Here is a 27,519-nt window from a genome sequence, read left to right on the forward strand (position 1 = left end):
CGAGGCTGGCCCAGGATGGTGGCGCCCAGGGCCCTGGGGATCCTGCTACTCCTGCATTTGGCCTCAGGTGAGCAGTGGGCTCCTCACCCCCTCCTGCCAAGCCTGGGAGAGCCAGGGTCGGGGACGGGGAGGGGGCATGTCCGGAGCGTGTCCTCTGAGGAGCCCACCCTGACGGCCGCCTCACCTCCTCTGACCTCTGGGCCAGTTTTACTGTCCTGATAAACTTGGGTCAGCAGTTGTCTTGGGTCCCCTTGGCTTCCCCACAGCAGCCTGGACATGGGAGGGGGCCATGGAGGGTGTTCCCCGACCCCTATACCTCACACTGTGGCTCTCTGACAGTCATGGCTCTGGGACATGGGGTGAAGGGATGTGACAAGCCCTTCTCCACTGCCTCTGAGCTCCTTGGAAAGGAGTCTGGGACCCTCTGGAGGCTGAGGCCAGACATGGCCTGCACTGCCCTCCCACCACCACCCCCAACCCCTTTCCCCAGCCACACAGGCTCTCCTTCCCTGACCCCACAATAGCTCCACGGTACCCAGTCACCCAAGCTGAGAATTAGACTTTCCATTCCTTCACTTTGGCCTTTTTTTCCCCAAAGATTTTTTTTTTTTCATGTGGGCCATTTTAAAAGTCTTTGTTGAGTTTGATACCTTATTGCTTCTGATTTTTTGACCCCGAGACGTGCGGGATCTTAGCTCCCCAACCAGAGATCGAACCCACACCCCTCACACTGGAAGGTGAAGTCCTAACCACTGGTCCACCAGGGAAGCCCTCACTCCTGGTCTGGCACACACCCACACGGTGGTTGTCCAGAGGCAGCCCGAGGGTGCCAGGCTGTGCCCTTGCTGTCCTCCTTCCTGGGAAAGCAGGCCCCCACCCTGGCCCACCTGGCCAGCTGTCCCTGGCTGCTCTCTGCCTTCTGCAGCGACCCCCTGGGGCAGAGGACGATGCACTCTCCCCATGGGCTGTCTGTTTTTCTGAGCTTTGCCTGCTCCTCCTGTTTCACTCTTGATTCAGTGAGTGGCCTTCATGCCTGTCCTTCATCCCCACCCCTGTGTGTGTCCAGCTTGGGGTCACATGGCTTTGGACTGATCTCTCGGGGCTTCAAGTAATTCTCTTCTCTTCAAAAGTTGGGAAATTCAGGGAAATGCAAAATTCAGTCTTTGGCACAAAATAGGGCTTCCCTGGTGGCTCAGATGGTAAAGAATATGCCTGCAATGCAGGAGACCTGGGTTCAATCCCTGGGTCAGGAAGATTCCCTGGAGAAGGGAATGGCAACCCACTCCAGTCTTCTTGCCTAGAGAATTTTGTGGACAAAGGAGCCTGTGGGGTCACAAAGAGTCGGACATGACTGAGCAACTAACACACATGGACATGGCTCAAAAAAGTGTGAAAAATGGCAACATTGTACCAGAGGTGTGGCAGCAACACTTGAAGGATTAATTAACTTCATAACCAATAGTGGCTCTTGCTTGACCTCATAAGGACTCTAGGCCCCTCACAGAAGTTGTAATTTTCTGGTCAGGCCTCGAAGTCCCCTTGGAGTGACAGAGTTTCCCCTATGGTAAGATGGGTGCTCTGGTTCATCTGTTTAAACAATGTGAGGAGCCCTGAGAGGTTTATATCTTGAGGTCAGTACTCTTGCCTGGAAAATCCCATGGATGGAGGAGCCTGGTAGGCTGCAGTCCATGGGGTCGCTAAGAGTTGGACACGACTGAGCGACTTCACTTTCACTTTTCACTTTCATGCATTGGAGAAGGAAATGGCAACCCACTCCAGTGTCCTTGCCTGGAGAATCCCAGGGACGGGGGAGCCTGGTGGGCTGCCACAGAGTTGGATACAACTGAAGCGACTTAGCAGCAGCAAGGTCTTTTCTTTGTGGGTGTTTTTGGGCAGTTGCCATGCGTTCATTTGTTCTTTTCATTCATTCATTCCCAAATGAATGGAGCCCTCGACACAGTATAAGGCCCTGTGCTCATATACCATGTGGTCCCTACTCTCAAGGGACTCACATTCTAGCAGAGTGACATGGGTGCGTCAAAGGAGTAGGGACCCAGAGGAAGAAGTGTGTGCGTGCTCACTCAGTCATGTCCAACACTTTTGAGACCTCATGGACTGTAGCCTGCCAGACTCCTCTGTCCATGGGATTTTCCAGGCAAGGATACTGGAGCGGGTTGCCATTTCCAACTCCTGGGTATCTTCCCAACCCAGGGATCGAACCCTCTTGCATCTCCTGTGTTGATTGGATTCTTTACCACTGTGCCACTTGGGAGGTATCTAGAGGGAAGCAGACGGTCTCTTTAATAAAGGGTTACCTTCCTGGGACTTCCCTGGTGGCCCAGTGGTTGACTTCACCTTCCAATGCAGGGGATACAGGTTTAATCCCTGGTCGGGGAGCTAAGATCCCACATGCCTTGTGGCCAAAAATCAAAAACATAAAACAGAAGCATTGGGGAGTTTGTAATTTCCTCGGTTTTGTCTCATTGCAACAAAAATTTGAAGTGATGGACAGACCAGTGTTACAGCCCTCGGATGTGCCAGTGTTACAGCCCCATGTAATTTCCTTGGATGGACCTGTGTTACAGCTCCGTGTTACAGCTCGGTTTTTTTTATTCTTCTTCTTTATTTTAATTGGAGGCTAATTACTTTAAAATATTGTGGTGATTTTTGCCATACATTGACATGAATCAGCAATGGGTGTACATATGTTCCCCATCCTGAACCCCCCTCCTACCTCCCTCCCCAACCCATCCCTCAGGGTCATCCCAGTGCACTAGCCCTGAGCACCCTGTCTCATGCATCAAACCTGGACTGGTGATCTATTTCACATACGATAATATACATGTTTCAACGGTATTCTCTCAAAATCATCCCACCCTTGCCTTCTCCCACAGAGTCCAAAAGTCTGTTCTCTACATCTGTGTCTCTTTTGCTGTCTCGCATATAGGGTCATCGTTACCATCTTTCTAAATTCCATATATATGTGTTAGTATACTGTATTGGTGTTTTTCTTTCTGACTTACTTCACTTTGTTTAATGGGCTCCAGTTTCATTCACCTCATTAGAACTGATTCAAATGCATTCTTTTTAATGGCTGAGTAATACTCCATTGTGTATATGTACCACAGCTTTCTTATCCATTCATCTGCTGATGGACATCTAGGTTGCTTCCATGTCCTGGCTATTGTAAACCGTGCTGCGATGAACATTGGGGTACACGTGTCTCTTTCAATTCTGGTTTCCTCGGTGTGTATGCCCAGCAGTGGGATTGCTGGGTTGTATAGCAGTTCTATTTCCAGTTTTTTAAGGAATCTCCACACGGTTCTCCATAGTGGCTGTACTAGTTTACATTTTTTATTTAGAAAGCAAAGGAAAATACATCCTCGAGGTGTGAGGGTGGGCCGAACCAAAAGACGTGACGAGAAGAGAAGCCCCTGGCCCAGTTTTGGTTCCTCTTTTTTTGTTTTTTCTCCTCCCCTTGAGCCTGCCCTTTGTAAACTGGGCTAGCCAGGAGGGCTGTTTGTTTTACCTGAGGTTCTCACTCCGGTGCTCGAATCTTCCTTTGTTCTATTTTCAGGGACTTTCCCTTCTTTGTCTTTGTCTTTTAGCCACTGCCATTCTGGACTCCCTTTTCCTTTCTAACTACCTAACAGAAGCAATATTGTAACAAATTCAATAAAGACTTAAAAAATGATCTACATTAAAAAAAATGTTTAAAAAAGGCGGAGGGGGGATACTTTACTAAGCACAGGTCAGGAACAAGAATTTGTGGCTGTCGGCAGAGAGAAGCAGGCCAGTGATGGGGAGGCTAGGGAGGGGTAGGTACTGTCCTGCCCTCTGACCTCTTTGCCCATCCCCCACTCCCCGTATGAACCCAGTTTGAGGTGGTCTTTGGAGACCAACCTCTGGGTCAGAGCAGGATGGAGAAGAGTAGGGTGGGTTTGGAGGGACCCCACTCCAGTACTCTTGCCTGGAAAATCCCATGGACGGAGGAGCCTGGTAGGCTGCAGTCCATGGGGTCGCTAAGAGTCGGACACGACTGAGCGACTTCACTTTCACTTTTCACTTTCATGCGTTGGAGAAGGAAATGGCAACCCACTCCCAGTGTTCTTGCCTGGAGAATCCCAGGGATGGCGGAGCCTGGTGGGCTGCCGTCTATGGGGTCGCACAGAGTCGGACACAACTGAAGCGACTTAGCAGCAGCAGCAGCCGGCACAAAGGCCTGGGTCAGGCTCTCCCTGTCTGGGCTAAATGCTTCTGATGACGTCTTCCAAAACTAATTGCAAAAAAAGATGTTTTGTAATCTTCTCTGCCCTGGGTACTTGCCAAGAGCTTCCTAAGTCTGAAGTCCCTAAAATCTCATGGTGGGCCAGGAGGGAGTCTCTGTTTACACCTGCGGAGGTACCCTCTGTACCCCGCACCCATGAGTAACCCCTCAGGCACACAGAGGGCTGCCATTAAAAGACAATGTTCCCTCCCCTGGAGCTGACGTGACACTTTCCTTGGCTCCCCTCCTCTTCCTCTCTGCTCTTCTGCCTTCTTTCTTTCTTCCTCCTTCCCTGTTTTCTCTCTCTTCCTCCTTTTTAAAAATTATTCATTTTTATTTTTGGCTTTGCCGGGTCTCATCGCTGCCTGGGCTTTTCTCTAGCTGTGGTGCATAGGCTCCTCATTACGGTGGCTTCTTTTGTCTCGGAGCGTGGGCTCTAGGGAGCGTGGGCTCTAGGGAGCATGGGCTTCAGTAGTTGTGTCTCCCAGCCTCTAGAGCACAGGCTCAACAGTAGTGGCTCCCAGGCTTAGTTGCTCTGCTTCTTGGGGGTCTTTCCAGATCAGGGATCGAACCCATATCTCCTGCAGCGGCAGGTGGATTCTTTATCTCTGAGCCACTGGGGAAGCCCCTCTCTTCCTCCTTTGCTTAAAAAGCAAACATGGATCTTGTTCTGTATATTCTCACCCACCCTGTGCTTTTTCCCCTTAAACAACATATTATGAATATCTTTACAATCTAACAGAAAACTAAAGTTCCTTTATAAGCTACTTAAAACATTGTCACATATAGCCCTAATTATTATAAAATCCACTTGAAAATGTTACTATTTTACCCTACATTTACCCTAACTTTGGTGTGCTTTTGTCTTTACTATGTATTTCATTTTTGTCTTAAAATTTAACTGATTTCATTTAATGTGAGAGTAATACTGTACATAATTTTTAAAAAATCAAACACTGGAGAAGGGTGTGAAAAAATGAAAAGTAAGTGTCTCCCTGCCCACCTCACCCTCAGCTCCTGGTGGGCCAGTCAGAACTTAGAGGCACAGATTGTCAAGATCCAGGCTCACCCCTGTAAAGGAAACAATAAAGCAGTTCATGGAAAAAGACATACAAATAGATGCTCAGACTCCTTCTAAAATAAAAATGAAATCCAATTTTACCCCCAGTCTAGCAAAGATTTGAAAGTTTGGTGAAGTCTAGGACTGTGAGCGTGTGAGTAAGCAGTCACTCTTGCCCATTTGGGTGCAAGTATAAAGAGCTGTAGCCCTTTTGAGAAGGAAATTTGAGGACTTTGAGGACTTCCCTGGTGGCCCAGTGGTTAAGAATCTGCTTGCCAATGCAAGGGTCATAGGTTCAATCCCTGGTCCAGGAAGATTCCACATGCCGCCAGACAACTAAGCCCACAGAGCAAACTGGTCTGTATGCCACAACCACTGAAGCCTGAGTGCGTAGAGAAAGCATGTCAAAGACCAGGCTGCTGACTGGGTCAGCAGCAAAGACCCAGTGTAGCCAAATAAGTAAGTAAAACTGAATACATCTTTTTTTTTTAAAAGAAGGAAATTAAATAATATCTAGCAATTTTCCAAAGTGCGTACATTTTGATATAGAAATGCCGAGGATAGGAATGTTTTCTATGAATTCATAACATACACTGACAAAGATGTAAGTAGCATTATTCAAAATAGTAAATAAAATAAAACAAACCCCCCCTAAATGTTCACCAAGAAGGGGCCAACTGAAGAAGCATTGCAATACCCGTATACTGAAATAGTATGCAAATATATGATGAATGAGATGGATCGGTATGTGCCGACACAGAAAGCTCTTTTAGATATATTGCTAAATGATCCCATTCATGTAAATTTGTAAATTCGCATAAAATGCTTGCATATGCATAGTCATTCCCTGGAAAGTTGTACAATAAACTTTTACAGGTAGTGAATTCTGGAGTGTGACCTGGGAGTTGCAGGGACTTTTACTTTTCATCTTATGTCCTTGTACACAGTTTGTTTTTAAAAACTCTGTTCAGATATTGTTTTTGTTGAGAGATAGGTAAATATATAGACACATCCTTCCATCCAATGTAAATACATAAATATGCAAATAGTCTTACAATGCCTTTCTCACCTCCTGGAATAAATAATACTGACTCTTTGTACCCCTACGGTGAGCTATGTCCTTAACACGTATGATCTCTAATCCTCCCCACAACTAGGAAGGAAAGTATCATCAGCTTCATTTGGCCAATGGGACTGAGTATCAGAGAGTTTAAGTAATTTATCTGAGGTCACACAGCTAGTGACCCGAAGCTTGCACTCCATCCCCTACCAGGTGAAAGCTGACCTCTGGTCCTGGAGTCTCCAACTAGCTGTTGACCTTGCTCAGTCATTCTGCTTCAGGGAGCCTCATTCTGCTGTATTTTCCACCTATACCAGGAGGTAGCCATGAAGGTTGTGCTGGGAATGTGGGAGAATGAGGCAAACCAAAACAGATCATGTCTAAGAGTTACACCATGTGTCCCACTTGTGAAGGCTTTGAAAAGTCTGATGTGGAACAAATGCAAAAAAGCCAGGCAGACTCCCTGGAGGAGGCAGGAAAGGGTACTCGCACTAACATGAACCTTTATCTATAGTCATGTGCCAAGCCTTTTGTATGCACTTTCCCCGAAGTAGCCCACTGGCCCTGTGAGATGTTGGGGGGGTGGGTGGTGCGGCAGGGGCAGGATATTGTCTCCTTCACCTTGAAATCAAGGTCCAGGGAGGATATAAATCCATCTCAAGTTCACACAGTTGCTGTGGATGGATGGAGTTGGGGTTCTAGTCCACACCACTAGACTCTGGACCCTGAACTCCTCTACCCTCTGCCCTTGTGGTGCCTGTTCATGCAGAACATTCACATTTTGCATCCCTCCATTAGGTGAGGAAGATTCCACACCCAAATATGAAGAGCCAAGAAATGTCTGCCAGGGCTTCACCAATATGAACTCGTATGAAGACTTCGACCTTAACAGAACTGCTGGTTGCTTCTCAAAGTGTACACGGTCTCAGAAGAAACTCTGCCATCTGGGAAATTTGCAGAGGTAAAAGGCCCTCTGAGCTGGAGCAGGAATCTGGGCCTCTTCCATAAACATTTGAATTCTAGTTCTTTGTAGACATATGTTTTCATTTCTTTGGGAATGGAATTGCTGGGATATATAGTAAGTAAATGTTTAGCTTTATAAAAAACTGCCAAACTGCTTCTCAAAGTGGCTATATCATTTACTTTCCCATAAGCAGTATAAAAGGGTTGTAGTTTCAACACATTTTAACAATACTGTTGGTATTTTGGGTTATAGCCATGTCACTGAGTATGGATGGTATTTCACTATGGTTTTATTTGCATTTAGCAAATGACTAATGATGTTGAGTAACTTTTCATGTGCTTGTGTATTTTCTTTGGTGAAATTCAAATCTTCCTCTCTTTTAAAAAACTGGGTTGTCTTCTTACTACTGAGTTTTAGGAATTCTGGATACAAGTCCTTTATCAGATGTATGATTTGCAAATATGCATTCTCTCCCAGTATATGATTTGTTTTTTCATTTTCCTAACAATGCCTTTTGAAGATCAAAAGCATTTAATTTTGATAAATTCTAACTTAAATTTAAAACATATCAAAGAAATGTTCATCTAGCAAAGCTATAAAATTTTTCTTCTGCTCTAAGTTTTCTGCTCTAAGTGTATTGTTTGAAGTCTTATAATTAGGCTCAATTAGCATTTGAGGTTCATTTTTTGTACACAGTGTGAGACAAATGTCTAGCTTTATGTTATTGCCGTCATTTTACATTTAGATAGCTAATGGTTTTGGCACTATCTTTTTTTTTAATTAATTAATTAATTTATAGCTGCCCTGGATCTTTGCTGCTGCAAGGTAAGTGGTGGCTATTCTTCGCTGCACTGCGCAGGCTTCTCATTATGGTGGCTTCTCTTGTGTGGAGCATGGGTGTTCCACACCCGTGGAATATTCTGGGTGTTCGGGCTTCAGTAGTTGCAGCTCACTGGCCTAGTTGCCCTGAGGCATGTGTAATCTTCCTGGACCAGGGATCGATCGAATCCATGTCTCCTGCACTGGCAGGTGGATTCTTAACCTCTGGACCACCGGGAAGTCCAGTTTGGGCACTATTTATTAAAGAGATTATGCTTTCTTTATTGAATTGCATTTGCGAGGGCATTTCATTGAATGGCTAAATACTAGCTCCTGGAATGTCTTCTTCCCACTGAGATAGTAAACCAGAAACAAAACAACATCGATGGGGGCAAATATAGAGGTTAATGCATCCATGAAAGTCTTGAAAGAACCAGAAGTGATAATACCTGCCCTAACTCCATTTAACACACCATCAGTCAGGTGGGTCTTGGAGAATGACACGGACTGTCATAAACTTAATCAGGCAGTGAATCTAATTGCAGCTGCTGTCCCTGATGAGTATGTTTACACAAAGAAATCAACACAGACCCTCGCTATTGCTATGCGGCTATTACATGGCTAATGTTTTTTTTCTCCAAACCATTTTTCAAGGACTTCCAAAAGTAGTTTGCTTTTTGAAAAAGTTTTTGAAAAAAATTTTGGCTGTGCTAGGTCTTCATTGCAGCATATGGACTTTTCTCTAGTTGCGGTGAAAGGGCTTCCCATTGTGATATGTGGACTTCTTCTGCTGTGGAGCATGGGGTCAAGTGTGCTCGGGATTAGTAGTGTTACAGCACGTGGACTCTCTAGTGGCAGTGAGGGGGATTTAGTGGCCCCAAGGCATGCGGGGTTTTAGTTCCCCAACCAGGATTTGAACCTGAGAGTAGTGAAAGTGAAAGTTGCTCAGTCGTGTCCGACTGTTTGCAACCCCGTGGACTATACAGTCCATGGAATTCTCCAGGCCAGAATACTGGAGTGGGTAGCCTTTCCCTTCTCCAGGGGATCTTCCCCACCCAGGAATGGAACCCAGACCTCCTGTATTGCAGGCAGATTCTTTACCAGCTGAGCCACAAGGGAAGCCCAAGAATACTGGAGTGGGTAGCCTATCCTTTCTCCGGCAGATCTTCCCAACCCAGAAATCAACCCGGGGAATCCTGCTTTGCAGGATGCTTCTTTACCAACTGAGCTATGAGGGAAGATAGTTGAACCTGAGTCCCCTACATTGGAAGGTGGATTTTAACCACGGGACCACCAGAGAGGTCCCCGAAGTCGTTTCCTTTTACTTGGCAGAGCTAACAGTATATAGCCACAGTGTTTCCTCAGGGCCACATCAAGTCTCTTCACTGTCATAAGATAATTCACAGAGACCTCACTCATCCTGACATTCTACAAATTTCACTACATTGACAACATTGCTGATTAGATATGATGAGCAGAAAGCAGCAAGTAGTGAAGATGCTGTAGGAAGACACGTGTGAACCAGGAGATACGAGACAAACTCCCTAAGAATTCAGGGTCCCTGCACCTCAGTGAATCTCCTGGACATTCAGTGGACTAGAGAATATCAAGATGCCCCCTCCAAGGTAAAAGACAAGCTGTTGAACTTCACACCACTTACAATGAAAAAAAAAATGTACCATGAAAACAAACACAAACAAAAAATTATCTCAATAGTTAATTTAGTATCAGACAAAGAAGATGACCCTTAAATAAGTGTCAGCTTTACAATTAAAAATTCAGGTATACATCTATGGAGAAGGGAATGGCAACCCACTCCAGTATTCTTGCCTGGAGAATTCCATGGACAGAGGAGACAATCCATGGGACCACATAGAGTTGGACAGAACTGAGTGACCACTTTCTTTTCACTTTCATTTATGCTTTAGAATTTCTGAATATATGTTACTTTCACAACTAAAACAATTTTTTTAAAGTGCTCTGAAAACCAGATCAGAAAATCTTCCCTCAAGAAAGTAAATTCATGGTCTGTTTTGTAAGGGAAAGGAATGTTTGGAATGCATGAGGTGAGCTATTTGTATTGTGAAATACAATTCTCTATTTTATTTGGTAACAATAAAAATCACAAAACTTCTTTGTTTAGATTTTTGAAAGATAAAAAGTAGCATCAATTGGTGTATCTCAGTCAATGGATTTGGACAGTCTCATCCCACTGTTTCTGGCTGGATTTCTAGTTGCCTGATTCATCCAATCTCATTTGCACATGTTTTCATGGATTATATTTTACAATATTTTTGTCCTGTGGTTTCCTTGGAGTTTTATTCCTTGGTGCTGTGCTAAGTCACTTCAGTTGTGTCTGACTCTTTGTGACCCTATGGACCATAGCCCAGCAGACTCCTCTGCCCATGGGATTCTCCAGGCAAGAATACTAGAGTGGGTTGTCATTTCCTTCTCCAGGGGATCTTCCCGACCCAGGGATTGAACCAGAATCTCTTATGCCTCCTGCATTGGCAGATGTGTTCTTTACCACTAGCACCACTTGGGTAACTGTGACTATTCAAAAAACAATGTTGAAATAAAATTCTCCCTTTTGTCTCCCTTGCAAGCCCTCCGTAGCTACTCCTTTCCAGTAGCCTTGATCTGGCTCTATCTGCTCTTGTTCCACTTCTCTCTCATTGCTACTTCAGCCTTCACCTGTTTAAAATTACTTTTAAAACATGGGCAACACATCTTAGGACCCCTTGCTTAGGAAAAGGAACTCTGGCCAGAGAAATTTCAGCACCATGGATAGCACCAGTACAGGGACCAGGTTGGGAGGCGGGACTTGCCTCACCCCAACTTTCTAGCCCAATGGTCCCCGAAGATTTTGGCACTAGGGACTGGTTTTGTGGAAGACAACCCCTCACCTCCTGCTGTACAACCCAGTTTCTAATGGTCCATGGACCAATACCCATCTGTGGCTCCCGGGACTGGGGACCCCTATTCTAGCCTATGGCAAGAGGGCTACAGTAAAATAAATGACAATTAAATTTGTGTTCTATGTATTTCCAATGCCAGTTCAGTTCCCATAAGTCAGTGTCCATAGAGCTAAGTCTTCAAAGGCTGAATTCCCTGTATTCACTTAGCCCTTAGTAATAAATGTGAATGAGCTCTCACACAGGGGCTTCCCTGGTAGTTCAACTGGTAAAGAATCTGCCTGCAACGCAGCAGACCCCAGTTTGATTCCTGGGTCAGGAAGATCTCCTGGAGAAGGGATAGGCTACCTGCTCCAGTATTCTTCAGCTTCCCTCATGGCTCAGATGGTAAAGAATCAACCTGCAATGTGGGAGGCCTGGGTTCAAACCCTGGGTTGGGAAGATCCCCTGGAGGAGGGCAAGGCACCCCACTCCAGTATTCTTGCCTGGAGAATCCCATGGACTGAGGAGCCTAGCGGGCTGCAGTCCGTGGGGTCACAAAGAGTCGGACACGACTGACAGACTAAGCACAGCCCTCACACCACACACTGATCATCCCACAGTTTCAACTACTCAGAAGACTTTCTCCAAAGAAGATTTACACAGACCAATGAGCACATGAAAATGTGCTCAACATCATTAGTCACTCAGATCAGATCAGATCAGTCGCTCAGACGTGCCCGACTCTTTGCAACTAGAGAAATGCAAGTTAAAACCGCAGTGAGATACCACTTCACATCCCCTAGGATGGCTATATTTGAAAATGAAACAAAACAAAGTGGAAAATACTAAGTGTTGGCAAGAATCTGGAGAGGTCCAAACCCTCATCCACTGGTGATAGGACTATAAAATGATGCAGCTAATATGGAAAACAGTTGAATAGTTCTGCAGGAAGTTAAACATAGAATTACCAGCAATTCTGCTCCCAGGTATCCACCCAAAAGAATTAAAAGCAAGTCTTCAGGGGCTTCCCTGGTGGTCCAGTGGTTAAGACTTTGCCTTCCAATGCAGTGGGTGTGAGTTCAATCCCTGGTCGGGGAGCTAAGGTCACACATGTCTCCTGGCCAAGAAACAATAACACAAGACAGAAACAACATTGTATCAAATTCAATAAAGACTTAAAAAAAAAAAAACCACCTCTTTAAACAAAAGCCTCTACATGAATACAAGCAGCTCTACTCACAACAGCCAAAAAGTGGAAACAATCCAAATGCCTATCAGTGGAAACATGTATAAACAAAAGGTGGTATATACATATGAAGTATATTATTCATCCATAAAAAGGAATGAAATGCTTACACATACTATAACATAGGTAAGCCTTGAAAACATACTAAGTGGAAGAAGCCAACAGACCTGATAGCACATACTTCCATTTATATGAAATATCCGAATAGGCAAACTCATAGATTAGTAGTTGCCAGAGCCTGGGCGAAGAGAAACTGCTTTATGGGCTCAGGGTTTCCTTTTAGGATGATGGACATTTCTGGAGCTAGATAGCAAAGATGATTTCAAATGTTGTGCATGTCTTTAATGCCACTGAATTGCACACTTTAAAATGGTTAAGATGACAAACTTTACATTGTAATGTATTTTGTTACCAAAAAAGAGAAACATGTACTCAGGGGGACCTCTGACTAGAATCCCTCAGAACCAGCATGAATCCCTCCCATGCACCCCTCTTCTCCTGCAGCATCACGGTCTTCCCTTTGATATCCCAGGTCACCCCTCCTACACCAAGAGCCTGATGATCGCTCTCCATGGTATTCCTCCTCCTGTCATCCAGGTGAGCGGACCAGGTGAGTGAGTGACTCAACCTGCAAGACCCTATTTTTCCTTGTAGATATTGGCTGAACTTCGAGACCTATCTGGTGGAGAGGAATCAGATGGACACATTGAATACGTCTTTTTTGACAGCGTTTGTCAAAAGCATCAACACCAATGTCTCAGAAGACCTGTACTTCTCTCTGACCCCCTCTCAGGTGAAGACTCCCCCATCCCCTTTGTTGGGTTCTGGCCCTACTTTCCTCAGGCATGCTTTTCTGAGAGAATCATGGTCTGTGCTTGGTGTCCATCAACAGCTGTCCTTCCCATGTCACACTGGGTAGTTCTCTGCCACCTGGTTAGTGTGTGCTGGTGAGTTAACTGGGTGAGTGGATCCTGGTAACAGATTGTCCAGGGTGCTAGCATGAGACCTTCGGAAGATCGCCAAATTGAGAATCAGGGTTCTAGTCCTGGACTTTCTCCCACCTGACAAAGTGTCCTCAAGGAAATCCCCTCCCCTCTCTGGGCCCCTGAGTCCTCATCTATAAAATGAGCTTGAAGACTCCTCCAAAGTCTGACATTCCCATGAGAACTTCTAAAGGGTTAACAGGCAGACTCTGGATTCTGCCCCTAACTAGTTACTGTGATCTTGGGCAAAGTACTGAACTTTTCTGAGCCTCGGTTTCCCCATCTGTAAAATGGGGATGGTATTGCCCACTTTCAAGGTTATCAGACAGAGAAAATGTGATAACTTACAGGGAATATTTGGTGCAGTGAGGGCACAGCCTCCCTCCAGGCATAAAGCAGAGGGTGGAAGTTTGAGCAGCAGGAAAGTGGTCTGTCACTGAGAGACTTTTAGGTCAGCCTAGAGAAGGAGAGATGGAAGATGGAGGGGCCTTTCTCAACCCTTTATCACATCACCCTAGCAGCTGAGCCCTCTGCATGGGGTAGGCACCGGCCTCTGAAATCACCCACATGTCCTTTTGACAAGGTTCTGGGCTAGGAAGCAGAAAGTTGAGGCTCTCGGCTACAACACTTAGCTCCCCCTCTTTCCATGCCCATGGGTGCTTTTGAGGCAGGATCCAGTGGGACCAGGCTGCAGCCCCAGGGGAACAGTGAGGTCACAGAATGGACGAAACACGCTTGGCAACTACCCATGAAAATTTATTTTAATATTTTGACCATTCTTAGCTGTTACAAAATGTGTTGTTGGGTGGGAATGGATATCACATTCAATGTGAATTCTTGAATTCTTCCTCTTTGTCCTCACTGTCTCCCTTCCCGATGGCCTTTTGCTTTTCCTTTATATCTGAGTCAGAAACCAGACACTCTCACCCTAGCCCTATGTCAGCACAGCAGGGGTCAGAACGCTGGCCAAAAGCACTACCACTGACCCTTCCTCACACCTGCAAACTGACTTGTCCAGGTGTTTCCCCTTCATAATCCACTTTCAGCCTGCCTGACGGGTGGCCACAAGGACACCTTGCTGGCTCCATTCTCCATATTGGGAAAACTGAGGCTCCATAAGGGCTATGACTTGGCCAGGGGCTCACAGCCTGAACAGAGCATAGGTTGGACTGTGTCGCCAGGTGTCCCACCACTCAGAGCTGTTCTCGGACCCTGGTGCTGTCCCACCACCCAGCATACCTCAGGTTCTCCTTCCAGCTGGGGGAGGGGCAGGAACTGTGTTGGTGACTGGGCTCCTCAGGGAAAGACAGAAGTGGCTGGGTCTGTGGTTGCAGATTCCGAAGCAGGTGACCAAGGATGAGCACCAGCACCCTGACAGAGTCCGGCTGCCCAAGAGCCTTTTCGGATCCCTGAAGAGCGGCGGGCCGATGGTCCGGTTGGGCATAATTGTCCTGGACATCGGTCCAGGGAATGTCTTCAAGGTAAGGAGAGGCACAGGGTGGCTGAGATTCAATGCTGGGTTCACTGGGACATGCTTGCCCCCTCTGGAATCTTTGCTGAGGGACCCAGTGGGGATGAAGGAAGTGATGAACGTCTCCAGCCAAGGTCATCTAGACCCATGTCCTTAGAGTCTGGACTGCAGGGTCATGCTGGTTATTCCCACTTGGTATTTAGACACCACCTGCCCCCCATCAGTGTCTGTGGACTTGTATCTGTATCCCAAGTGAGTTCATGCCCTGTGTGCGTCCTTGTCCGTGCACAAGCATGCATCTCTTTTCTTATTCCTGATTACATACATAATCATGTATGTGCTGGTGTGACCATGTTCACACTAACATGCATGCGCATTCCCTTGCAAATGTGTACCAGGTATGCCCCAGAGGTGTGTCTGCACTCACACAGGGGCTTGTGCATCCCTGAGTGCTGGTGGGCAGGGGCTCCCCACTGTAGGCATCCACTGTCCTCCATCTCTTGTCTCATCTTCCTTCTAACCCTGTGCTCCAGTTAAGAGGGCAGAGGAGGCCTGGGGACCAGAAATAGACAGCTATCAGATAGACAGCATTGTGGCCATTCGGCCTAGAGTGTAGGGCCCGTCCTGGCACAGCCGGTGCAGATTCCAGGGAGCAGCAGGAAGAAGGTCGCCCATGACCCCTTTTCCCCTGGACCTCTGGCTCCAGACCTTTCCCTCCAGGCAAGGTGCACAAGCCCTAGAGGGTCCTAGGAGCCCCCACCAGTGTTGGGTTGGGGGAGCCCCTTGTGTAGCCTGGCTTCCCACGCATCCCTCCACAGGGCTCCCTGCTCAGCCGGGAGGACGGCAGCAGAGTGTTGAACAATCGCATAGTGGGCTTGACTCTGGGTCACATAAACGTCACCGAACTGGCTGAGCCTTTGGAGATCACCTTCTCCCACCAGTACCAGCCCCCCGTGAGTCCCCCACCCTGGCCTGGCAGTTCCCGAGGGGCACATGGGCAGGTGGGCATCCCCAGGCATATAGACAGACACGCAGGGGACTCTGCACCCTCCTACCCTCCCACATCCACCTGGGAGAAGCCATTAGGACCAGACACACAATTGTGCCCATGGATACATGTCCAGCCTATGCATGCATGTCCTCCCAACATGCTCCACTCACGTGCTCCCAGAGGGGCCCGGTGGACCTGGGAAACCCACATGCACACACACGGCTTTGCACATCTGCTCACATGTGCGTGCCCCTAAAGGAGTCCCCAGATATACGCCCCTCCCACCCACACCAATCCACACCCCACACGCTGACCTGGGATACATCAAATGCTTCAAATGTGGTTCCTATGTGACCACAGGCTGAGCCTTGCTTCCACCTAATGCAGGCACATGCTGAGACACGGAGCACCCCCCCTCTCCCCTCACCCTCCTCTCCCCGCTCCCAGTCACCCCTGCCTCGCCCCTGTCTCCCACTCTCTGGTTTTAGAACATGAACCTCAGCTGTGAATTCTGGGATGCGACTAAAGGTAGGGCCTGGAGGACCTTCCCCGGGTAAGATGAAGGGAGGGTAAGGGTAAGTCGGACTCCAACAGCAGGGCCGTCCCCTCTTCCTTTCCTCTCCGGACCTCTCTCTTCCCTTTTCCTGCCCTCCCCTCTGCTGTGCTCCCTCTCCTTCTCCCCTGGGTCATCAGGAGACTGGTCTTCCAAGGGCTGCTCCACAGAGGTCGGAGTCCGCAGGACTGTCTGCCGCTGTGACCACCTGACCTTCTTCGCCCTGCTGCTGGTAATAGTGCCCCCTCCCCGACCATCCCAGCAATTCCAGAAATGCCAAGGCTCCTGGGCCAGGGAACAGGGTGGCTGTGGGCAGGGGCCAGGCCTTTGGGGTGTGCGGGCCTGGCCTCCAGTTGATAGGATTCTCGTTCGGGGGAATCACCCACAGAGGCCAATCTTGGATGAGGCCACCGTGAGGGCCCTCATACACATTTCCCAGGCTGGCTGTGGAACGTCCATGATCTTCCTGGCCTTCACCATCGTCCTCTACGTTGTCCTGAGGTGGGTCACCCTGCCCAGCCCCACCCCCCATCTCCTTCCTGCCCTCAAGGACAGCAGCAGGGTAGGGTAGAAACCAACAGAGCAGTGTTAATCCTGTGTTATACTCATATTTTCTCCAAACCTCAGCTTCCTCATCTATAAAATGGGATTGGAGGCTGAAAAGTGTCTGGCTATTTCAGTTACAGGTGGCAGAAACTCAACTCAAATTGACTTAAAATAGATAACACATGGTTCACGGGATTGAAAAACCCAAGGTGATCTCATTTCAGGTGATGCTGGATCCAGGTGCTCAAAAGACGTCCCTGGGACTCCGTGTCCCTCTGATTCTCACCACTTCGATTTCTCCTTTGTCAGTCATGTCAGGCAACTCCTAGGGGAGCCCCAGGCTAGCATCATAGCTTCTCAGCTGCCTAAACAGCTAATCTTCTGAACTAAGCCTCAGAATTGAAGTCTCTAAAAAAACTTTATTTTGAAATAATTATAGACTAACAGGAACTCGCAAAAATAGTACCTAGAGTCCCAGTTCCTTCATCCAGCTTTCCTCAGTGATGACATTTTCTATAACTGTGAAAGTGAAAGTGAAGTCGTGTCTGACTCTTTGCAACTCCATGGACTGTAGCCCACCAAGCTTTCCATCCATGGGGTTTTCCAGGCAAGAAAACTGGAGTGGGTTGCCATTTCCTTCTCCATCTAAAACTGTAGTAGAGTATAAATCCAGGAAATTGATATTGGCACAGCACTGCTCTTTGGAGAAGGAAATGGCAACCCGCTCCAGTATTCTTGCCTGGAAAACTCCATGGACAGAGAAGCCTAGGCGGGCTACTATCCATGGGGTCTCAAAGAGTCAGATGTGAATGAGCAACTAACACACACACACACACAGCAGCTAACGAGAATACAGAGCTCATTCAGTTTTCACCATTTTCCACATGCATTCAATTGTGTGTGTGTGTGTGTGTGTATGTGTGTGTGTGTGTGTGAGCATGTTTGCACATACTGACAGGACTGGCTAAATCATTTGCAGGGCCCAGTCCAAAATGAAAACACGTAGCCCCTTGTTCAAAAATCATTAAGAATTTCAAGATGGTGGCAACAAAGCATTAAAACAAGCATAGAGCCCTTCTGAGTGCAGGGCCCTGCAGAGATCACACCCCAAAGAAGCTGAGCCTGTGCATGCCCTGTGTGTGTGTGTGTGTGCGTGCGTGTGTATTCAGTTTTGTCCCTGTACTGCAGAGTTGAGTCTCACTGGTGTAATTTAGACCATGTGCCCGTGACTTAACAGGCCCACTGCGGTGAAAGGATGGATGACACTGATTGGTCAGGCCAGATCACATGCCTGCTCTTGGGTCTGAGGTTCATGGCTGAGAGTGGGGAAGGGTACTCCTTGGGGAAACCCAGGGCTGTTCCTGGAAGAAGGAGGAGCAGGGACAGCAGAAGCTGCTGTAGCCGGTCCCAGGCTCTCCCAGGCCCTAGCCATGGCTGAGGGACCCAAAGGAACTTCTGCTGAAGGAACCCGTGGGAGCAGCCCCATGCCTGGCCTTCTGACCCATGACTGGCTTGGAGCAGCCCTTGGTCTCCTGACTCCCAGTCTGGGCCCTCCCATTGCCCTTCTCCACATGCTGGTGCTGCTTTTCTGGGGAGCTGTGGCCCCCACCAGCTCCACCCCCCATCTCAGACCAAACGATGAGTGTAAGTGGTACCACCCCTGCCCCCATCCCCAAGCCCTGGCCCAGGACACTGCCTTCATCCCCAACAAGCTGAGCGTGACTTGCCAGCTGGTTGCCCTGCTGGACCCTGAGAGAAGTGTTTGGAGTGCCAGGAGGAAGTGTCAGTATCTCCCAAGGGTAGGGCCTGGCATCTCAGGTGTGGTGGACGTTATCCCTCATGCCCCCTCCCGGCAGCCCTAAGGGCCCATCCCTCGAGTGAGAGTCCTGCAGGAACTGATTGGCTAGGAAAGTGCAGTGAGCTCCACAGAGCAGGCGTGGAGCCGTGGGCTGAGAGCCTGGAGCCCCTGTCCTGCTCTGTGACTCTGAGTCCCTGTCTATCTCTGAGCCTCATCTCCTTACAATTTCTAGGCCTCGGGCATCCACGTGCCATCCATCCAGTCACTCAACTAATGCAGGGCCTCCTCCTGCTTATTGTGCTAGGCCCAAGGTCACAGCATGGAGAGAGATGGAAATAAGGGTCAGGAGAGTTACACCGCACTCACTTCTGGGAAACTTCCACCTAAGCCTGGGATAAGTGGCCTTTAGAGACAGCCTTCACAGGAGGAAACATCCAAGGAGGGTTTTGAAGGTGGAGCAGGGAAGCTGAGAGCAGAGGGAAGAGCATGGGCAAAGTCTGGGAGCTGTGGAGAAGCAAACGGCATTCAGAGTTTCAAGTTGTGCAGTTTGGCTCAAGCATGGAGTCAAGGAATGAAGCCAGAAAGGTCCAGAACCCACAGGGTCCTGCAGGTCATGAGAGAGCCCCTGGACTTGAACCAGAGGGTGCTCACACTGGCAGAGAAGTGGACCAGAGGTGGTCAGATGGGGAGGTCTGAATAACCTTCTTCACTAGCCCTTCTTGCCCTAGGTTCTCCCGGCAGAGGTTCAAGTCTGAAGACGCCCCCAAGATCCATGTGGCCCTGAGCATCAGCTTGTTTCTCTTAAATCTGGCCTTCTTCCTCAATGTGGGGCAACGCCTGAAGGGGTCCAACACTGCCTGCTGGGCCCGGGGGGCCGTCTTCCACTACTTCCTGCTCTGCGCCTTCACCTGGATGGGCCTGGAAGCCTTCCACCTCTACCTGCTTGTCATCAAGGTCTTTAACACCTACTTCAGCCACTACTTTCTGAAGCTGAGCCTTATGGGCTGGGGTAGGTGTCTCCTGGCCAGGCAGAGGGTTGGCTGGCTCTGTCTGGATGAGGCCAGAAGGGGACCAGCCTTGGGGAGGGCCATGGGCAGTGGCAGCTCCCACTCTGATTAGCTCATAGCTCGAGGGATCGACGGTGAGAGGGGGATGTGAAGGAGGACGTGCCAAGGGAGCCTCAGCGACACCATACGTCCTTCCCTCCTCGCCCCTAGTCCTGCCTGCCCTAATAGTCATCGGTACTGGGATCGCCAACAGCTACGGCCCCTACTGCATCCGTGATGAGAAGAACGTCATCACACTGGAGCTGTGAGTGGTGGCTATGGGAGTCGGGGTGACCTCAGGGCCCTGGGGGCACAAATTAGGGCCAGAAGGAGGTGGGAAGAGGGGAGAATCCCGAGAAGAGAGTAAATCAAGGCCGGATCCTCAGATCCAGCTAGCTCATGGCCTGGAGGGGTAAACTCCAGAGAGGAAGGACAAGGAGAAGGGGCTGAGAAGGGGAGAGGACTGGACCAGGAGGCAGGACGCCCTGCTCCAGCCTGCGGCACCACCAGCCTCTATAGTACCTTTGGGAAATTTTTAAAAGGTACCCCCTTTATCCCTCTGACCTGCCATGCCAGGTGCCCAGCCTGGTGAGTGCAGGGTGAGCTGGATTTCAGCCTCCACCTGACCCCCCGCCAGGTGCCCTTGTGCAGGGCACAACTCTCCAGTGCTTGTAGCAGCTCTGGTTCTATGCAGACTCTGCCTCTGAGTTGCTGTGTGACCGTGGGCAAGTTCGTCCCCTCTCAGAGCCTGCGTCTCCTCGTCTGTACAATGGGGGTTGATCACACCTGCTCTGGGGCCTCTCACCCCTGCAGTACAGGGAACAGTGGAGCCAATTTGAGTCTCTCTCAGGGCTCCCACCTGAGACCCGTGACTCTGTGCTAAGAAGAGTTGGCGGGGCCTTGGTGCTGTGCCCAGGGCCTCGAATGCAGAGTCCCAGGGGCCAGACGGGTAACATAAATGCATGCAGCGGCCTGGGTGGGCACGGCCGCAGACCGGCAATCACACAGCGGCCTAATTGGCAGTTGATTACTGTCCCTCAGGAGGGTGTCCACAGAGCTGCCAGCTGTACGGTTTTATAAGAGAAGCAGAAATTGGCATAGTTAGGGAATTCCCTGGTGGTCCAGTGGTTAGGACTTGGTGCTTTCACTGCCAGTGCCTGGGTTCAATCCCTGGAGGGGGAACTAGGATCGAACCCAGGTCTCCTGCATTGCAGGCCGATTCTTTACCATCTGAGGCTCCAGCAAAGCCCAAGATCCCATAAGCCAAGTGGAATCTGGATGTATATGCCAAACCTTTCACTTTTAAAAGGGTGTTCCTTAATTCAGTTTTTTTTTTTCCCCAATATAAGGTGGGGTGAACAAAACATGCCTTTGGGACCAAATTGGCCTTTTGTGCCCACTGGTCTGAAGGGATAGCAACCTGGAGCCTTATGACATCCCCTCTCCTGGGAGAGCAGGGGAAGGATGGATGGACATGTGGGCGGTGCATCTTAGTCAGAGAAGAACAGGCTGGGGAGACTGCCCGGGGCTTGCTCTCAGGGGACTTCCTCTGGTCCCAACGGCCATCCATCTCCTCCAGGTGCTGGTTCCGTGAGAAAACTGCCCTCTACGTCACCGTGTACGGCTACTGCCTCATCATTTTCCTCTTCAGCGCGGTGATCCTGAGCCTGGTGTCCTGGAAAATCTTTACTCTGTCGAGTGCCACAGCGGGCAAGGAGAAGGGGCAGCACTGGAAGGGGGTCCTCACCCTGCTGGGCCTCTCGTGCCTGGTGGGCCTGCCGTGGGGACTGGCCCTCCTCACGTCCCTGGGCCAATTCACGGCCTATGTCTTTGCACTGTTCACCTCTCTGCAAGGTGAGGCTCCTGGGCTAGGGAGGAGACGGGCTGCCTTCCTGCACCAGAGGGTGTTGGGGGGCTTTGGGGGAGGGTGTAGCTAGCAAGAAACAGGATTCTACTCAGGCTAGCTCAAATCAAGGGTTGTTGTTGTTTAGTCGCTAAGTTGAGTCTGATTCTTTTGTGACCCCATGGATTGTCACCCACCAGGTTCCTCTGTCCATGGGATTTTCCAGGCAAGAATACTGGAGTGGGTTGCCAGTTCCTTCTCCAGGGGATCTTCCTGACCCAGGGATCAAACCCACACTTCCTGCATTGGCAGGTGGATTCTTTACCACTGAGTCACCAGGGAGGCCCAGTGGTACTCAAGGGTACTGATTTTAAATATCCAAGGCTTCCCCAAGGACCCCAGGGTAGAAAGACTGGCTGACTTCATGGGAGCTGATAGCAGGGTCAAGAACAGCCACCAAAACCAAAGCAGATACTTGCTCCATCTTTTTCTCCAGAGTCACAAGAAGTCTCTCACCTTCTCTTTGTGGTAACTTTTTCCCTCCACTGGCCCATTCTTACCCATGGTCTCCAACTGGCTGCCCAAGATGACCACCTCATCCCTATGTCATCTTCCCAGTCTGCTAACCGTGGTCTGGTTCAGTCTTTTCTATGTTCTTAGGAGAGTCAAGGATCTGACTGGGCCATCAGACGTCCATCTCTGGTCCAGTCATCTGTGGCCAGGAGAGCAAGATCCTGTGATGTGATGGCTATGTAACATGAACAGAGTCTGTGGAGGCGGGAAGGAAATGATTAGTGGAGGAAATGGTAGATAAGCCTGCTCCCTGCCCCCGCAGAATTTTTCCTCCCATATCCAGCAAAGGGGCAGGTACTCAGGGTACATGTGGGGCAGGGTTTCCCTGCCTGCACCTGTCCCGTTTCCTCCTCATACTTCTGTTTCATACACACAACTTAAAGAAGTATATCATAGCCCGACTGTGAGGGAAAACAGCCCGGAGAGGAACAGCAAGTGTGGCTTTGACTCACAGTCTCATCCTGTCCAGAGCAGTCACTAGGGACGCAGGGTGTCTAGATCCAGTGGGTGCAAACCCACAGGAGCAAAGCTGGCTCCCAATGCCTCACGAGACTGCATGGCAACATGGTTGGCCGCCGCTTGGGCTCAGGGCGTTGGCAGCATGGGTACAAGCAGTTCTTGTTGTTTAGTTGCTAAGTCATGTCCAACTCTTTCCTGACCCTGTGGACGGTAACTCGCCAGGCTCCTCTGCCCGTGGGATTTCTCAGGCAAGAATACTGGAGTGGGTTGCCATTACCCTCCAGGGGATCTTCCTGACCCAGGGATCAAACGTGCATCTCCTGCATTGGCAGGCGGATTCTTTACCACTGAGCCACCTGGGAAACTCGGGGAGAGGCAGACCTAGGTTCAAATCCTGCCTCCCCTCACCACCTCAACAACTCATTCAGCTCCTCAGATCCTTGTCATCTGTACAGTTGGGATTATCCCAGTACTTTTCTCACCAGATCTCATGATGAATACCTGAGATAATGTGTGTGTGGGACACAGTAAGCCTTCAATATGTGGGAACTATGTTAACAACAGAGTCATTATTATTAGGCCATCAGAGACTGGCCCTAGATGAAGACTCATGAGTCCACATCTGAGAAGTCTCAGGGGTTAAGGTTTGGGGGCAAGTCTTGAAACTGTGGATTGTCATTCTTTCTGAGGTTACCCATTATAGCTAAACCTGAACACTTCACCGCACTGAGGTTTTTCCACTGACTGTGAGTAACTCAGTATTTCTCTCTTTCTCACAAACAGAGCCCTCAGCCTACTTTAACTACCCTTGAAGTCTTTTCAATATATTTTTTAACAAGTTTACTTTTTTTTTATTGTTGCCTGTGCTGGGTCTTCATTGCCGCACACAATCTCTTTGTTGTGGTGTGTGAAGTTTTTTAGTTGTGGCACACAGGCTTTGTTGCCTGGTGGCATGTGGGATCATAGTTCCCTGACCAAGAAACCTGTGTCCCTGCATTGGAAAGCAGATTCTTTACCACTGGATCACCGGGGAAGTCCTCTCAATACTTCTGCTGTTGTATAGGGTTTTAGTTCTAAATTTCTTTTAAAAACCCCAAAAGATTTTTACTTCTCCCTCAATGTCTGTACTTACTACAGTTTTCATACCTCACACCTTCCCTCTTGATGAAGCGCATCCTGGAATAACTGTTTATAAGAAGGGCAGTGGTCGTTGTTTCGTATGGTTGAAAATCTCTTCATTTCGGCCTTTGTTATATCTGATAGATATGTATACAGATTTTATTTCAAGGACTGGCTTTCATTCCCAAGATATTGATTAGGTCCTTTTTCAGGAATAGATTTCATCTCGGGGGCTGATGTTTCTGTACATTCTTGAACTTTTACAGTGGAGCGGTTTCGCCTCTGGGCAGCCGCCAGCCCCGGCCCTGCCCCAGGCTCACTGAGGCTTTCTCCTCTCTGACAGGTGTCTTCATCTTCTGCTGGTTCATTGTCCTCTACTGCCCAAGCCAGAGCACCGTGACCTCATCTTCTGGCACTGCCCGGGTTGACCATGCCCAGACCGTGTCTCATGAATAGAGGAAGGCCATGTGGCCAGGCCGGGCCCGCCCTGCACTCTGGACTCAGCTCTAATTCGCCGTGTGACCTGGGGGTGGTGGGGAGGGGGTGCCTGCCTCCTGGGCCTCAGCGCCTTTCTCCGCACAATGTGACTGGGAAGCCAGGGGATGGGAAATACGTTGGGCCATGTTATCTCAAAGGTCTTATTCAGATACACCTACGGGTCTGAGAGTTCACAGATCCAGGACGGCAGGAGTCTCAAGTCCCTGTGATCCTGAGACCCCTGCCGGTACAAAGTGACACCCTCACCCTGCCCCCACACCCACCACCCGCCCTCAGAGCAAAACGGCCTTCTAGTCTCAGAAAGCCTGAGTTCCAATAAGGAGGTCGGTCCTTCCCAGTCGCTCCCCTTCCTCCCTTCCCCTCATCACTGCCCTCCCACAGCTCCATCCTTGGGCCGCCTGTACCTGAGGGGACACTCAGGGCCACCGCCCGCTCAGGCGTGGGGGGCTCTTGTGAACTGGAGGTTTGTTTTGAGGGGGTGGGGGGGGGTTGCTCCTCCTCTGGTCTCACCTGGCCTCAGCCACTCTCTCCAGGGCCCATCCTCACAGAGGTCCCCTTGCCGCTCAGGGGCGCTGGGAGCCCCTCAGGTGCTGGGGACCCTGAATATCAAGGAATGCCACTTACTCAATAGGTGGGCTACCTCAAGCAGTCCCCAGTTCCACCTCTGACTGCCTCACGGGTGGCCCTGATACCGACCAGGGTCCTTGGCCTTTCTCAATCAACAGACATTGATGGGAGGCCAGACGAGAAATTCAGGCAAGGCTTTACTGGGGCCGCTGCTGCAGAAGGGGAAAGTGAGAATTAACAACAGGTTGCCTTGCTTGCTCACTCCCTGAGGGCAGGGGTGGTGAAGCCGATTCCTTTCATGGGGTGAGGGTAGGGATATGTCCAGGGGTTTGGCTGGAAGCCTAGCTTAGGTGGTTTGCCCATCCTTCTGGTGGTGCTGAGTACAGGGGGCATGCACAGTACCCAGCTTTTTTTCCCCAACACCCTGTTTTTATTCCTGGCTCTTCAGAAGTGGCATTAGGGACTTTTTTAGTTTTTTGTTTTGTTTTGTTTCTTTTGTCCAGAATTGGCCCAACTGCACATGCACGCAGTTATTTCTAGTCCCATATAGCTTCTCTGCATTTTGTTGCTGGAGAAGAGGTCTGCCCAGGTTGCAAACATTGCAGCAAAGGGTCCCAGGTCCCAGCTGGTCTCAGGTGGACTGACCTCTGACCTGCTGTCTTGGTGGGGGTGGAGGGCATAAGGTTCAGGGCTCAGCACACCTGAGGGCCGAGGAGCCAGTGCGGGGGGAGGGGGGTTGTGAACAGAGAGAGGATGGACATTTCTTCTGGCATCCAAGCTCCCATAGTGCCAGGGGAGTGCCTCAGGCCAGACCCAGCTGGGTTTGTCACTTCCAGTGGCTGGGCTTGGTTTTGAAACCACTGGTTTCCTCAGTAGGAAACAAAAAAGAGGCAGAGACAGTAGAGATAGACACGGATATAGAGAGATGGAGAGATAGAGAGAGACAGAAAGATAAACTGAAAGAAAGATGAACAGATAAACTGACCCAAAGAAAGAAAACAAAAGGAGAGATAGACAAATGCAGGGACATGCTGGCCTCCTGGGCCGGTCCGACCAGGAGGGCGGGGCGCTGGCGTCCACCCCTCTCTTCTGCCCTACACTGCACCTCACCCAACTTACTGTTCAGCCTCACTCTTCAACCCCCACCCTCCCCAGTGTGCTTTGCAGAAAGTCTAGCACCTTCCACAGGTGAGAAGTTATTATTATTAGAGCCTCACTACAACCCCTGGCTGCCAGTCAATTTGCTCCCCACAAATGCCCTGGACTTGGATTTCCCTTCTCCCTCCTCCCACTCAGCAAACAGATGAAAGAAAGGAAGCCCAGGACCCTGGCTTTATGCAAATCACTGTGTTCCTAGAAGGGAAATCTTAAGAGTGTGGACACTGCAACAGTTGAGCCACGTTATCAGTTTTTGGGGACAAACTTGGTGGGTTTCAGGGCTTATCTTCATAGACGTCTGTTTCTCACACCGAAGTTCTCAGCAACCTTACCCCAAAGTCTCAGAGCTAGTAGCCTGTCCTCAGGAAGAATGGCTGCTTCAGTGTCTGACAGGCCTGGCTTCAAATCCTAGCTCTGCTATTTAGAGGCTGGGTGACCCTGAGCCTGTCACCACACCTCTCTGAACCTCAGATTCACCCTACGTAAGATGGGGCTTGTTGAGTCTTATGTGTGCACGCTCGGTTGCTCAGTCATGTCCACCTTTTTGCGACCCCATGGACTACAGCCTGCCAGGCTTCTTGGTCCATGGGATTTTCCAGGCAAGAATACTGAAGTGGGTTGCCATTTCCTACTCCAGGGGATCTTCCCAACCCAGGGATCGAACCTGGGTCTCCTACTTTGGCAGGTGAATTTTTTACCACTGAGCCACTTGGGAAGCCCATTGAGTCTTAAGTGAGGTGGTCAAAGTGAAGTGCCCGACATTAAGTCAGCAGGAGTTAGTTTGCTCCATGAGAAACCCCTTGGCCTAAAGAGAAGACTCATTGGAAAAGACTCTGATGCTGGGAGGGATTGGGGCAGGAGGAGAAGGGGACGACAGAGGATGAGATGGCTGGATGGCATCACTGACTCGATGGACGTGAGTTTGAGTGAACTCCAGGAGTTGGTGATGGACAGGGAGGCCTGGCGTGCTGCAATTCATGGGGTCACAAAGAGTCGGACATGACTGAGCAACTGAAATGAGCTGAACTGAAAGCAAATTGTGAGCTTCTGCAACCTGTTTGTTAACTAGGAGGATATGAAGTTCAAAGCTCCCTTTTATCAAGAGGGAGGGGACATATGTATACCTATGGCTGATTCATGTTGATGTTTGTCAGAAACCAATCCAATATTGGAAAGCAATTATCCTTCAATTGAAAATAAATACATTTTTTTAAAAAAAGGCTCTCTTCCAGATTCCTTGCACAGCTCTGCCAAGTGAACCAGCCCTGGGTGGGGAGGAGGAAATTGAGCCCAGAGAGGCCCAGCAATCCCGCCCAAGACCACCCTGAAAGCTGGCCCGACACTAGAGCTGGGGGCTCCGGGGGTTTAGAGTTATTACCTTGTCCCTGACCTCCGAGTCTCAAGGGAAATCCTGGACAGTGGTTTTTTCTTGCCTTTTCCTTGCTTTCTCACTTAAGACATGCTCAGTGGGATGCGGGACGGATAGAACCACAAACCCTGGATGGGCGGGGTTTCCAGGTGCAGTTGGGGAAAGCTGAAGGGGTGCCTAGCTAACAGCAGAGATGTCCTGTTTGCTGATTAGCTCTCCACCCCAGGGCCAG

At 49.4% G+C, this 27,519-nt stretch overlaps 1 protein-coding gene across 1 annotated transcript; it reads left to right on the forward strand.

Moving 5' to 3' along the window:
- ADGRG3 (adhesion G protein-coupled receptor G3) lies at nt 1-26,449 on the forward strand. The gene is made up of 12 exons (XM_086350831.1): nt 1-67; nt 7,186-7,348; nt 12,968-13,106; nt 14,631-14,777; nt 15,586-15,720; nt 16,247-16,285; nt 16,442-16,543; nt 16,700-16,812; nt 19,384-19,664; nt 19,873-19,966; nt 21,281-21,555; nt 24,039-26,449. Exons 1-12 carry the CDS (start codon nt 16-18, stop codon nt 24,149-24,151), a joined length of 1,653 nt encoding a protein of 550 aa, XP_086206957.1. The 5' UTR covers nt 1-15; the 3' UTR covers nt 24,152-26,449.
- The last annotated feature ends 1,070 nt before the right edge of the window (nt 26,450-27,519 follow it).

This window comes from Bos grunniens, chromosome 18, assembly GCF_055505025.1.
Source record: "Bos grunniens cultivar Pamir isolate PY7600 chromosome 18, Bosgru_T2T1.0, whole genome shotgun sequence".
Taxonomy (NCBI): domain Eukaryota; kingdom Metazoa; phylum Chordata; class Mammalia; order Artiodactyla; family Bovidae; genus Bos; species Bos grunniens.

Bases quoted from the DNA above. Each gene is read 5' to 3' on its own strand.
- ADGRG3 (XM_086350831.1), top strand. From the start codon at position 16: ATGGTGGCGCCCAGGGCCCTGGGGATCCTGCTACTCCTGCATTTGGCC. The intron at 15,721-16,246 runs GTGAGTCCCCCA...CTCTGGTTTTAG, and splicing joins CCCACCAGTACCAGCCCCCC to AACATGAACCTCAGCTGTGA. The intron at 16,286-16,441 runs GGTAGGGCCTGG...TCCTTCTCCCCT, and splicing joins AATTCTGGGATGCGACTAAA to GGGTCATCAGGAGACTGGTC.